The 14,438-nt window shown below is 42.9% G+C and overlaps 2 protein-coding genes across 5 annotated transcripts; both read left to right on the top strand.

Moving 5' to 3' along the window:
• The first annotated feature begins 8,502 nt into the window (after positions 1–8,502).
• On the top strand, positions 8,503–9,267 carry LOC136486812 (dehydrin Rab16B-like). Its single transcript, XM_066483837.1, has 2 exons — positions 8,503–8,753; positions 8,879–9,267. The coding sequence occupies exons 1-2, from the start codon at positions 8,598–8,600 to the stop codon at positions 9,128–9,130; spliced, it is 408 nt and encodes a 135-aa protein (XP_066339934.1). The 5' UTR covers positions 8,503–8,597; the 3' UTR covers positions 9,131–9,267.
• Positions 9,268–9,514: 247 nt separating this feature from the next.
• Positions 9,515–14,032, top strand: LOC136486810 (receptor-like protein 51). 4 transcript variants are annotated; one of them, XM_066483832.1, is made up of 9 exons: positions 9,515–9,931; positions 10,026–10,111; positions 10,539–10,666; positions 11,237–11,305; positions 11,468–11,536; positions 11,666–11,737; positions 12,250–12,337; positions 12,427–12,510; positions 12,896–14,032. In XM_066483832.1, the coding sequence occupies exons 2-9, from the start codon at positions 10,064–10,066 to the stop codon at positions 13,013–13,015; spliced, it is 678 nt and encodes a 225-aa protein (XP_066339929.1). In that variant the 5' UTR covers positions 9,515–9,931; positions 10,026–10,063; the 3' UTR covers positions 13,016–14,032. The 4 variants fall into 4 exon arrangements, with proteins under 4 accessions (XP_066339929.1, XP_066339931.1, XP_066339930.1 ...); XM_066483834.1 differs by having other exon boundaries at positions 9,515–10,111; positions 12,250–12,321; positions 13,541–14,032; XM_066483833.1 differs by having other exon boundaries at positions 9,515–10,111; positions 13,541–14,032.
• The last annotated feature ends 406 nt before the right edge of the window (positions 14,033–14,438 follow it).

The raw sequence follows: 14,438 nt of genomic DNA, 5'->3' as shown, positions 1-14,438 counted from the left end.
ACGGACTGACAGAAAAGGAGCATATAGCAGTGAAAGGAAAACTTCCCTTTTGGGCCGTCACTGAGCTACGTTGCCTACTTCGGGATTGTTGCTGATTGCCTTGCCGAAGGTGGCTTCGGCGCTGCCGAACTTTATATGCTGACGATGACTTTGCATTTTGCCGAAGTAGATTTCGCAACTGCTGAAGGCTCTATTCCCATTCGGGGCCAGGTTGTGAACACTTCTACTTCGCCGTCTTTGAATGCTGGTCTTTCGCGGCATCTGTGTGCATTTCCGAAGTGTGCGTGCCGCCACGCTCTGAGCTCTGACGAGGTTTCGTTCACTCGCGGGGTTCTTGTCGTCAGCTGTCGCCGCTTGTGCTGGCGAAATGATGACCCATGTCGCGGGCGATCGTCTTGGGAAGTGTTTGCTTTTGCTCTCCTGAATTTGCTTGAGCTGCTCCTGTAAAACGATACAGCACATGCATCCAGAAAAGATATTCAACTATTGGAGTGAGGTTTTTTAATCTAGGTGGAAGATATAAAAATGCAAAGTTGTATCTAATATAATATTCAAGATATAAAAATGCAGGTTCACGTAAACTTAACTCATTAGCTTTGATAATCGATATGCTAGGCAATGTTGTATCTGAGACGACCTGAACTGTTTTCTTTATTTCTCTTTATTTTTATTACTACTTATCTGGCTCCCGAAAGGAAATAGGCTCATGTAGCTAGGCAATCTTGTCCTCATGAGTTCGCTGACGAGGTCGCCGCTGACCCTTAGCTGGGTATCAGGGCTAGGAACCCTGCGGCAGCTTTGGCGAATAGTCTTACGTTTCGCCCCAGCAGCTATGGACTGTCTAGAACAGGATTAAGAGAATAGACAAGCGTAGAAGTGTGACGAACCGTGAAGTCTCGCTTCCCATATAAAATAATACCTAGCTAAATAAATGAGGATGCTTGACTGTGACAACAAGGAAGTGCTGTTTCGCGCGAAACGTAAGACCTGAAAGTGACTGGGTGCCTGTTTAGTTTCCAAAATTTTACAAAATTTTTCAAGATTCCTCGTCACATCGAATCTTTGGACACATGCATGAAGCATTAAATATAAATAAAAAATAAAACTAATTACACAGTTTAGACGAAATTCACGAGACGAATCTTTTAAGCCTAATTAGACTATGATTGGACACTAATTGTCAAATAACAACGAAAGTGCTATAGTACAATTTCCAAAAAAATTCGCCAACTAAACGAGGCCTAGGGTGGTGTTTAGACTCAGGCGTAAAGTTTTGGACATCACATCGAATGTTTATGAGGTGTCGTATGGGGTATTCGGATACTAATAAAAAAATAAATTACAGAATCCGTTAGTAAATCACGAGATGAATTTATTAAGCCTAATTAATACGTCTTTAGCACATGTGTACTGTAGCACTTTATTGTCAAATCATGAACTAATCAGGCTTAAAAGATTCGTCTCGCAAAATAGTCGTAATTTATGTAATTAGTTTTTTTTAATCTATATTTAATACTCTATAAATGTATCCAAATATTTAATATGATATGGTGTAAAGTTTTGGAGAATGACTAAATAAGGCACTAAAACACTTATCTTGAGCTGTAGGTGCTGCAGACCAAAGCTCCGAGTATCTGTCATTTCGGTGAAGGGGCAAACGAATGCAGTCTTTTTATTTCGGAAAGCCAAGAAAGTGAACGAGCGCTTCGTCGCTATGTCCAGATGCCTTTTTCTTGACTTGGTCGCGAAAACATCGAAGTCTTTAGCACCAAAGCGTTCAAGCTTGGTGAAGCCTCTGAAGTAGAATTTTTATGCCCATTTCGACCTAGTCTGATACTGATTAACTTACCAATATGCTCTGAATTGAACTGACTAAAATGCTATTAGGAATAAAAAGTTGCTTTTAAAACAAAGATGAAAGATCTCTCGAAAAATATAGCGAAAATGAAAGGAATGAGATGTTTGGCAGCGTTGTTCGCCCGAGAGGCTCTTGGTTCAAGGGACGAAAAGCTTGGCGCAGCTTTTCAGCGGATTGAACTTCGTCAGAATGAAGAGAAAAAGGGGATGCTTTTTATGTTCTGAAAGGCTGTTGGGCTCCAGCTTGACTCCGAAACCAGTTTGACCTGCAAAGTGCACAGAGAAGTACTGCCTGTGCTGGGAAAAGGCGAAGTTGCCTTCGCAGCTTTTGGGAGCTGGTGACATCTTCGCGCGACTCCGACCAAGGGGGCGTTTAGTTCCCATCAAAATCCAATCTTGGGCACTATGCAAAAAAAAGATTTCCCGTCACATCAAACTTGCGGTACATGCATGGAGTACTAAATGTTGACGAAATCAAAAGCTAATTGCACAGTTTGATCGTAATTTGCGAGACGAACGTTTTGAGCCTAATTAGTTAACGATTAGACAATAATTCACAAATACAAACGAAACGATACACTGTGCTACAGTGCTGGTACAGTGATTTTGGTTGTCCAAAATCGGGCAACTAGGCCAAGCGAACTGAGTCTCATCGCTAATGGCCGAAATGTTTTGTGCTGGGTCCTGAAAAAAAATCGAGCCGAAACGGTGGGCCCCAATGAGCCAGGCCGAATGTTTACTCAGCCACTAAAATTAGAAGGTCGAATAGTAAAAGAGCAAACGAGAGAGGAATGAGCCAAGTGATCAGCTTCCTCCCCTTCCTCCCCCCTCCCTCTCTCCTCCTTTCATAGGGAGTGATCAGCTTCCTCCCCCTTCCTCTCTCCCTCCCTCTCTCCTCCTTTCATAGGGGAGGTGGGAGAGAAGATTCTTTTTTATGTCTCTCGGTGGGGTTTGTATTTACAGGAACACCACTATGGGCTACAAATAGATCCCTGGGTAAGTTTGTATTTACAAAAATGTTCCTGAAGGCTACAAACAACCTCTAAATATTACTTTATGTGCCCTAAGCTATGTAATTGGACCCTGAATATGATGGTGGGGTCCCCAACATTATGACCCCCCAATAGCGTGTGACGGAGGGATGCGGCTTCTCCTCCGGTCTTCTAGCTAGCAACTGGGGCCGCGAGACGGTGTCAGCGTTGCTGTGCTCTTTATGGACCAAAGGAGATGGGCGACCGGAAAAGGAAATGGACTCCTCCTCCGGTCTTCCGATGGATGCAGCTAGCAAGTGGGTCCTGTGCTCAGGAGTGTGCACGTGACGCGAGAGGAAACCGAGAGGGAGCGATGCGTGCTGCGTACGTGAGTGGGTGCGGCGACGACGACTATCCCAGGGCGTCGGCTTCTTAGGGTTGGGGTGCGGGGCGCGTTCGGGTGGGCCGGTTGGGCCACGAGATGGGCCTGGTAGGATGGAGAGGCAAGCGGGCCTGCACGGTTGGCGAGTTGGCCCTCAAGCGATGAAGAGGGTGTGGGCCAGCGGGAGCTAGGCAAGGCTGAGGCCCAGGCGACGGCTAGGGCTGCTGGTGGGGGAAGGGAAGGGGAGAGGCTCGGTTGGGCCTGTTGGTTCGGCTACATGGGGCCTGTTGGTTGGGAGATAAAAGGAGAGGGGCTTTTCTATTTTCCCTAGAGATTTGGAGGGATTCACACATTCAACAACTCCAAACAAAACCGAGCACACTCATCATGCAACTAATTATATGTCAAGTTTATTTGTGAAACCTTTTTGAAGCGATAGAGAGGGAGTTAGGGCTTTGTTTTAGGGAAATTAATAAATCATATCAGATTTGGTTAGAATTCGACCCAAGTTTTACTTTCTTTGAAAAGCTTTTTAGTTTTATTTTCAAAAACACCTCTTGTCATGGCATTGACTTAGTCAACTTCATGATAAGAGGCTTGTTGCATAAACAATTTTGAAGACGCGATTTTGAAGTTAGGTCAGAAAGGAAAAAGCTTGACTTAGGTTTGACCTAGAGACTATATGCTTCACATATTGCAGGAATTTTTTAAAAAAACCTCATATTTTTTGTTGCACAAAAACCCGGGATGTTACACTCTAGTAGAAGGTGCCACCATGATCACCTTCTCCTGTTGGAAGAGTAGGAGCACTCTGGCGTATGGCATGATCACAGCTCAATGGTACTAGAGCCGATTGTACTTCCTCTTTCCAAAATGGGAAGTTGGTCTGGTCCAAGAGAGGAATCAGATTGATGCTGTCCATAATCTCCGAAGGACACACCTCTCTCTCAAAATAAATTAAACAACATTAGTAAGGGTATATTCACATTATGTCGTGGTCTGATTCAATACATGCTAATGATATTTCAGATTTGTATCACCGTTGGTGGAAACGAATGTATGCATATAAACTAACGTTGGTCAAAGATATATGCATAAGCCACAACGAATGTTTCTAATTAGAATTTCCAGTTGGTTCCATTCTAACTAGAAAAGTAATCATAACTTAGCAGCGGAAATAATCATTATGTTGGCAAAAATAAACATCATGCATAAGACATAAGACAGTGCCATTATTCTTCGAACAATAATGAGATGCACCAGGAAATAATAAGCTTAAACTTAGCTCACAAAATTGGCCCATGAAAATAATTACGGGACCCACATTAAATTGCCCAAAAATTAAAGTAAGAAATAATCATAATTTTCTTAGGCAAAGTTAATCATTATTGCCACATTACCATTAAATTATGCCCCACAAGCCGCCATTATCATGAAAATTAGATGCTACCTAACTGTCTAATGGGCTAAAATTATCCCCAAATGTTAAACTTATGCCGCAACTTAGCCCATTGAACATTATGGCAAAAAATAACTCATTAGACATTAGGACCTGCAACTATTCTAGCCCTAAAGCCAAGAACAATTTAAAGGGTATTTTCTAATGGGCTAAAATAATGACATAGTTAAAGTACTACTGAAAATTCATTAAGCAGTAAACAATGCACTGAAAAGATAAAAACCCATCCATAATACGTGCAACCCACAAACATTAGAGGCCCATACTGAGCATCCCATGAAATAAAAAAGACAAAAGAGAATTTCTGTTCATAGGCCTAGCCCGCCAGGCACCATGCACCATCCAACGCATGGGCTAAGGCTTTGCAGCCTGGGCTTGGACCACGAAAGTGCCCGTCAGCGCGCACCCCCGCCGGTCCACTAATCGGTCGTGTGATCTCAGCCATCTGATGGAAATCAACGGTCCACACGATTTTAGCCTTGAACAAAAACCGAAGCTGGACCTAAACCCTAACCCATTTGCTTCTCCCTCCCTTCCGATATTTACGCACGGCGGACACCAGGGTCGTCAAGGCGACGGTGCCAGAGATGTAGGAGGAAGTAGCGGCGGCGGCGCAGGGAGGAAATGGCATCGGCACGGGCCTCTCGCCGGTGCACGCGCGTGACTCCGTCGAGGGCCCCCGGCCTATGCCCAAGTAGTCTGTGCATGCACGAGGAGCTTGATCTCGGCGACATAGATGATGGGCTATGACTCCTTGATCTGCATCCATGGAAGCTGAACCTCATCCACCGTGATTACGACGGTGGCACTGGCCCCTGACGCAGCAACGACAGCCGTGGCGGGCTAGTCATGCAACAACTTCAACACCCGCGCGGGGAAGTACGGCAGATGCGCGGCCACGCCTAAAGCCCACCAGTGGCGGCGACAGCAAACACAGCGACCCGCGCACAGGAGCGCTATGGTGGGGTCCTAATCCATGGTGGCGGCGCCCTAATCCGTGGAACGGCAGTGCACGCAGGCATGGCTAGCCTAATTCCGCGATGGATGCGGCGGCTACCCTTGATGCGCGTTGGCGTCGTGATGCGCTGCGTACCAAGGTTGGTAATCCATGAAGCTCATTGATTAGGGCTTCAATTTGGGCAAAAATTATGAATTTCATGATCTAGGGTTTCGGAAGCTTCAATTTGACCATGATTTGCGAATTCCCCTCCTTCTGCTTGCTAATCGCGACCCTAGTGGCTTAATCCGCACTGTCTTAACTTAAGACATCATCAATTAGGCATGAACATGGCTAATCTGGAAACAAATAAGGATTAATTTAGGCATAAAATGCATTGATCCATGACTAATAATGATGATTAACTAAACCTAGGCCCGGAACATGCAAAATTAGATTCAACCCGAGATGATTACCCATAACCAGAGACTTAATTGTCTTAGAGCATGACTAATTAGGGCCTAGAACATTATCAGCCCATCTAATTAGGCATAACAGTAAGTAATTAGGACAATAATTAATTAATTTGACCTCAAATTAATATAAAAGGCGTAAACCACTTCTTAGGGTTTCACGAACTAGATCAGCCGGCTCTGATACCACAATATTAGATAAACAGGAGCTTAAGCAATAGGATCTCTAATCTAGTTGATGTGATCACATCAGTGGATTGATGACTAACCATAATCTTCACGGTAGTCCGTCATCGGTAGAGGTCGTTGAGGGATCGATGGAGTCGCCTTCCTCTTCTCTGCAGCAGGAATGTCGATGAGGAAGGCGGTAAAGAAGATGTGGATGTGCTCTGGTTGTTGGTGAGGAAGAGGAACGACGGTGAACAGCGGTACCCTTCCCGTCACTTTAGCGCCCTTAGTAACCGGATCTTAGGAGAGAATGGGATTGGCTGTAGTCCACACGAAAATGTTGGTTCTCTAGGAGTGGAAGCCGGCTCTTATTAGCGCTGCATGACGAGAAGCCACAGCCTTGTAACGTTAGGGTACCCCTAATTACGGCACGTACGGGAAAAGATTCCCCTCCGATTGACTCGGCCTTGGACATGATTAGGTCGTTGGCCCATACCTGTCCATGGGCTTGAAATCACTTATTCCAACAGTTTGGTCCTGCAGCTGGGATGCCCGAGATACCAGCTAATCCGAGTAGAACTTATCTCCTCCGGCCAAACAATTATTTTGTGCAAAATCCTTTGTTGATCCCTCCTTCCCAGCCTCTTATTTGGTGTCTTTTGTCTCCATAATATGTATGCTCCAGCATGCATCAAAGTGGCGTCTGACGTCCATGCTGCACATATTTCTCACTGTATTTCTTCACCAGCGCCATCCTTAATCCTCGCATAATCTCTTCTTCTGTCATTAGCTCCTACAACTTGATATCCCAATGCCAAGTCGCGCCAGCTAGCATTTGCTAATCCATAAGATCTCCACGTTTTTATGCTCCTTATACATCCTGCTGATCGAGTAGCTAACAGACTAATCACGATACTTGTTAGCAGCCGGTCACAAATTAAGGCCCTGTTTGGTTGGGCTTTTGGCTTTGGCTTTTGGCCCCAAAAGCTAAAAGCCCAACCAAAGGGGCTGTTTTTGGAGGGTGCTTTTTCAGAAACAGCTGCTTTTCCGTAGTTCATTTTTGAAAGCTGGTTTGACCCTGCTTTTGGCTTTTGGCTTTCTGCTTTTCGAAATTGGTAGAATAAAAAGCTCTTCCATAGTTGTTTCAAAAGAGATAAAGATAAAAGGTATATTTTATACTTGTTTAACCAAACAGCTTTCAGCTCACAGCAGCTTTTCCACAGCTCACAACCCACAGCAGCTTTTTCCCACAGCCACAGCTCAACCAAACAGGGCCTAAATCAGCCAATGGAAATATAACAATAGCATACGGACAGGTGTTGCTAAAAACCAAATTTAACAACAAATCCATGTTGCACATATTTCTCGCTGTATTTCTTTATTACCAGCGCCATCCATAATCCACGCATAATATCTTCTTCTGTCTTAGCTCCTACAGCTTAATATCCAAAACGCCAATTTCGCACCAGCTTGCACTTGCTAATCCAGAAGATCTCCATGTCTTTTTGCTCCTTATATATCCTGCTGCCCGAGTAGCTAACAAACTAATCAAAATACTTATTAGCAGTCGATTTACATTGCTCACAAATTAAATCAGCCAATGAAGATATTACAATAGCATATGGACAGTTATTGCCAAAAACCAATTTAACAAGCCAACCAAATTATACTATCAACATAATCCTTGAAGTAGCTACTGAGTACTCCCTCTATCCCAAAATAAGTATACATCTCGCACTTCGACGAGTCAATAAATTCTAAGTTTAACAAAAAATATATAAAAATGTATTTATATTTATAATTCCAACAAACATTATTAGACGAATCATATCATATATTTTTATAGTAAACTTATTTAAAATAAAAATGTTAATATTGTTTTCTAAAAATCTAATCAAACTTAAGAATGTTTGACTTTTTAAAAAGTGTGAAATATACTATACGGTTATTTTTTTGGACAGGAAGTAGGCACGAGCTGCTATCCTAAATTAAGCTCCCGAATTCCACGTAGTAGCAGATGCTTGCCGACATCCATTCTTACCTGCCATTGTATACAATCATCCTCTTCGAGAAGAACCTGGAGCGTACGTGGCACCACCGACACGTCTCAATCTTATCTTAATTTGGGCCCCAATTAATTTACTATAGCTGTGGCTTCCGAGCGACTCGTGGCTGCACACGTACCCGCTCTTGGTTGATGTCCCAAAACCATTCTCTAATTCTCGCTGCAGTATAAAATGCTGCCTGGGGCTGCACATCACAATTCGATCGCACTCCAAGAACAAAGCTCGTGGCACTAGACTTGAAAAACAAGTGCTCTAGCTGGCCAGAGAAATCAACGAGTGATAGCATGGAGCACCAGGGGCAGCACGACCACACCAGGGACACCACTGTCATGGCAGGCCATGGTGAGGCCGGTGCAGGCGGACAGTTCCAGCCCGCCGCTGCTGAGGAGCACAGGAGCCGCTGCATCCTTCATCGCTCCGGAAGCTCCAGCTCCAGCTCGGTATGTTTCTTTTGTTTCCCATAATATAATACAACATGTTCGGTCTTGGATAATCCATCGCGTATATGTGCACTAACTGACTGTCTTCTGTAACTTAATATTTGCCGATCATATCGTACGTACAGTCATCTGAGGACGATGGCATGGGCGGTCGGAGGAAGAAGGGGCTAAAGGAGAAGATCAAGGAGAAGCTCCCCGGCGGCCACAAGGACAGCCAGCAGAACCAGGCAGCAGCGACGGGTGGAGCCTACGGGCAGCAGGAGCACGCTGGCATGACCGGCGGAGCAGGGGCTCATGGAACCGATGGCACCGGCGGCCATGGCGAAAAGAAGGGTCTCATGGACAAGATCAAGGAGAAGCTTCCTGGCCACCACTGAGCTACTCCCTTGATATGCTACAGTCGAAGTTGCGCTGCGCCATATGGACCTTTGTCGAATAATGGGAGCTGAACGCATATCAAAACTTTGTCTTCCAGCGCAATTTTACACTACACCATGACACACAATTGCCGACAATTTATGTGTTGGTAAAGGGGGGTTTCAACTACACATTATCTGTTGGTAATTGTACAACCTTTTAATGTCATGTAATCTGTCGGCAATGATGTTGTATGGCTACAAATCAACTGTCGGCATTGCTCTGGGGACACTAAAACTGTCGGCAAACGTTTGTAGACATAATAAGTGTCGGCGTAGCCTAACCGAGCCAGCAACTCAAGTGTCGGCGAAAGTGTGTACGGTCCTGTCCTGCTCCGCCTTCAGATCTTTTCAGGTGAAACGAAAAAAAAACCTCAGAATATACTCCCCCTCTCGCCTACACGTGCGACCCGCGAGTGCGCCCGCCGCCGCCGCCTCCCACACCGAGCCTCGCTGCTCGCGCCTCCCGCGCCGAGCCTCGCAGCCGCAGCCTACCATGCCAGCACCAGCCGCCGCCCCTCCTGCACAGCGCCGCCTCCCATGCCGAGCCTCACCGCCGCAGCCCAACCCTAAACCGCGGATGCCCCATCGCCTGCAGTTCCGCGTCGACGCAAGATGTGGCCCATCCTCACTCCCCATCGGTTGCAGCTCCGGATCTACGCGCAGGATTCATTAGGGTTTGGAGTTCCAGCGGCTGGCACCAAATCCTCCCGCCGCTGCTCGTGCGCTGGGCTCCACTCCGGGTGCTCTCCTTTGTTCCAGGTAAGAGCCCCCCTTGCTCCTAGAGGCTGCACTCTCCTTGATTCGGCCCCTTTCACCCGATTCTAGGATTTACAATATCCCTGGATCTGAATAGTTAGGGTGGCTGTTTGGTGCATCGGTGAATATGGAGAAATGCTGGTCAACAATCTTAGTATGTTGGACATGGAGGAACCGATCACGGTGAGTTAAAAATTCTTGACAGCCATCCCCTCTTGGTTATACACTTTCTACTGAGAAGACTCTGCACTGATGATTTCATCATATATTGTTATGTACTCTTGTTACTTTCTTCATGCAAATAATTTGTAGGCTATGTTCAAACTGCTCCAAATCAGTGTATATACAATTTTGATAGCCTCCCTTGTGATCACCTTGCGAATTGTGGTTACCTGTGTTATCTGTAATGGCTGTCATTGGGAGAAATTATGTGACCATTCGTTTACTCATATGGCTGCATTTATGATTGATTACAAAATTTCTGCCTGTATATAGTTTATAACTCTAGCATCTTCCCTCATTGGCCTTCTCTTTATGTATTTCATTTAGGAGTATTGCTCCTAAAATTTATTAGTGTCAAACGGCTTGGTCAATTCCTGATCTTGTTCAGGTAACAGAATCTGATGTTGTGGATGCCGTAGAGGCTGCTCTTCAGCGCTACTCTGCAGATGTTACTACTAGGGCTATGTGTCTTGTCTCTCTTTTGAAGCTTTCCTCCCGGTTTCCACCAACATCAGAGTAAGTTATTGTTGAACTGGAGCTTGTGTCATAGTTAAATACTTTGTACCATAGTGGGACAACCTAACAAATGTTTCAAATACAGTGTCTTTTTGTGTGAAGTAGCAGAGTTTATGTATGTTGACTCACATGGAGTTTGTTTTATACCGGCTATGGTTTTTTTTATAAATATGTTCTATTTTTCTTCTGTATATTTGTCCATGAACCGTATGCGCTTGCCAATCATTAAATAAGTATACACTAGGTTCACAATTGTCGCAATAACTGAACAGCAGTCCATAGTTTCCAACTTGGTTTGGTAATTGTGGTATGTGGATCACATAATTTCTTGTGAACTATATCATTTTGATCTTAGTCAGCAATAAGAACTATATCACATAACAGTCTTTGTTTCTCTTCATGTCTTTAGCTTTGTTTACATGCAGTGTCAGCTTAGTTTCAAGTCTTATAATGCATGCCTTGAAACAAGTTCATTAGATTCATGTGATCTATCGTAAAGTGGTTGTACTCTTTTTTTCATGCAGCGTTTATTACAGTTTATATTAATCTAATTGATATTGTCACCATCAGGAGTTTGAGCAACTACAGCTTGGAAGGATATGTTCCTGACGTTAGTGGAATACCCCAACTTGGCTACTTGTATGTGTAAAGTTCTATACTGCATAATCACCTTTTAGGAAAAGAAATTACCCTTATTTGTTATTAGGAGAAAAGGTATTAGTTTTTTGGCTTTTTGCACATGGTGTTTATGAGAATTTGGCAAGTTATCTTTTGTTCTCATCTTTGTCCAATGTGTTTCAGGGATCTTAGCTGGAATCAGTTGAGAGGTGCAATACCAGCCAGCCAATTTGCGAGCAACATAACTACAATGTATAAAACAGAACCCTTGCAGCCAAATCATAGTATTTTATTTATTATACTAAACATTTGACAAAATCTATCATTTATTGATCATTCTGATTGCATAGACAGTGATTCTCACATATTCATATTGTGCAGTGATCTTTCCCACAATTATCTTAATGGTTCCATTCCAGGAATTTTCTCTGGCCTTACTAATCTCCAAAGATTGTAAGTATGACCTAACCCTTTTTGCACTATTTATGTGTTAGTGTGTGCAACAACTGTTAAGATCTTTGTATCATTTGTAAAATACTTTGCATAGAGGATAGGTTTCTAGATATCGAGTGTAATAACATTTGTGGTGGAAGCACTGATGACAATTGTTTTAAGTATCCAAAATCATGTATGTTATGTAGTGTTTAAGATTACTAATGGTTAGCATGCATGTATACTTGTATAGCGATCCGCTAGATTGAAATCGCTGTGGCGATTGAACTACTGAAGGATGATAATCTTAATTATGTGCTGGGCCTGCTGCTGTCTAGGATATTTGAATGGATTTTTCCCTTATTATTTTTTTGGGAGAGTTTACTTGAACGTATTTTCTTAGTTCAAAGGCAACTACAAGGCTGCAGTTAAAAGAGAAGATACTATTTCTGTGGTGTAGATGGATGCTTTTCTTTACACAGTTATTAAATTGTAAGTATATATATTGATCTTTGGACACCAATCTATTGTAGTCGGTGCACTTGTGTTGCATGGGTTCCAGAGCGTGAAGGAATCTTTGTTGTTAGTCATGCTGATGGGAATATGTACGTGTATGACAAAGTGAGCCCTTAATGCTCATGGAACTTTGTATGAAGTAATCAAACTTTGTTAAGTTTACTTTGCTGATAAATTTCCTTTTTTACATTCAGTCCAAGGATGGAAATACTGATTGGACATTTCCAACTGTGAAGGATCAAAGCCAGGTGCTGATTTCACATGCAAAGTCGAGTAAGGTATCTCAAGCCACATGATATCTCTTTTACTAAAAATTGCATTGAGATGGCTGTGTATGTTCCATAATTTACTTCAGGGTATTAGTAAAATGTTTTTTTGGAAATTTATTATGGAGACAAGTGCCTGGCAAAGGTTAGGTAAGGCACACCTTGCTAGGCGAGGAGAGCCAATCTGGCTCTCCCTCAAAAGCAAGGGAATCCCCACCTTGCCCAAATTCAAACCAAACAAAGCTTCATGCGTTTTTCTCCTCTACTTTGCTAGGCAAGGCTAGGTAGGGGTGGGCAAGAGAATTAAACATGCCCTTAATTGGAAATTCTTTAACATCATTAAGTCCTAATGTTGCGACTGCTATGATTCATTCTGTGGTTTAAAATTACACTACAGGGTAATCCAATTGCAAGGTGGCACATCTGTCCAGGTGCAATCAATGGCATTTCCTTTTCACCAGATGGTGCTTACTTGGCAACTGTTTTAACTTGTGCAGTCCTGATGACTGATGAGTAATATGTGAATCACTATATAGCAAACCTATTCCATTCTTTTGGTCATCGAATCATTTTACCTTGTGAAAATTTTTAGTTCTGAGATGCATGTCAAAACTCAAAATTAGTAAAATAATATTACAATATAGAATCCCATACAATCTGTCAGATGCAAGTTTTTTGTTATTTGAAGAATTCATGATTACAAGCATCTAAATGGAAAATCTGAAATTCTTGGAGAAAAAATAGAAATGGCAAGATGGGAATAGGTAAATAACAAAGTAATTATAAGTCGAAGATGAAGGATGAAGGCACATCTAGTACAATGTATAAATTTGATGTGTGGTACATGGTGGAAATGTATAGGCTATTGGGTTGTAGCAGCTTGTACAATGACACAGGGCCATGGCTTATATCTCAGTTGACAACAACCATTGCTTAGTATGATATATTAGTGGTGCATTTGTATAGTAGTGCCCAAAACACCTATGATGATTTCATTCTAATGCAACGTACTGTGATGATTTTTTTCCTCATGTTTATGCAGGACATCTGGTGTTACATACATTCCTTAATGCTAATGCAAGATGCTGCACGAGTTGAACAGGCAGGCTCAAAAATATGAGCTAATCATTCATGCAAGGAGCAGGGGCGGGAGCTGGACAAGGAGGCAATTGATATGCTCTGAAAGCTAAAGATAAAGATATTGTTGGTGTCATTTGATATAGCAAGTGTCAATGTTCTATAATAATGCTTTTATTTTAATGAACATACTGCTGGGCTGATTTTAAGTTTAGAGCTGCTAATGATCAGTTAGCACAAGACTTGTAGTATATGTCTATATATGTCTTCTAGTGGCTCATCTATATCCTGGACTTGTATATGTATGGCTCTGTGTACTATGATCGTCACTTTGACTTGCAATATCCATTTGATGTATGTATGGAATATTTAATATATTATTTCTATAGAATCAAGTGAATTTGCTCAATGTGATGCCTTCTCTATAAACAAAAGTGGATTTGTCAGATCATTCAAATTGAATTGATATCTATATTTGCTATATAGTTTTGCCAACGGTTTACTTGCTGACGAGGGCATGTTTTATAAAATGCTTGGAAATGGTTTCGCCAACATACCAACTGTCGGGAAAGGTCTTAACTGTCGGCGTAGGTCTTAACTGTCGGCAAAGGATTAACTATCGGCAAAGGTTTCAACTGTCGGCGTAGATAGACCGTTTGCCTACACATAAAGTGTCGGGGATTCTGTTAACTGTCGGCAAAAGTTTCGCCGACGGCTTCTAGCGCGACTGTTTCTAAACTGTCATCAAAACTTTTCGCGGGAGCTTATCTGTCGGCAAAGGTGCCCTTTGCCTACAATAGAAAGTGTCGACAAAAGCATGTTGTGTTATAGTGTTACCTGGCCGTATATGTGTGTGTGTGATT

Source organism: Miscanthus floridulus, chromosome 10, assembly GCF_019320115.1.
Source record: "Miscanthus floridulus cultivar M001 chromosome 10, ASM1932011v1, whole genome shotgun sequence".
Taxonomy (NCBI): domain Eukaryota; kingdom Viridiplantae; phylum Streptophyta; class Magnoliopsida; order Poales; family Poaceae; genus Miscanthus; species Miscanthus floridulus.
The sequence above is the reverse complement of the archived record's forward strand: the minus strand, read 5'-3'. Positions and strand labels throughout refer to the sequence as shown.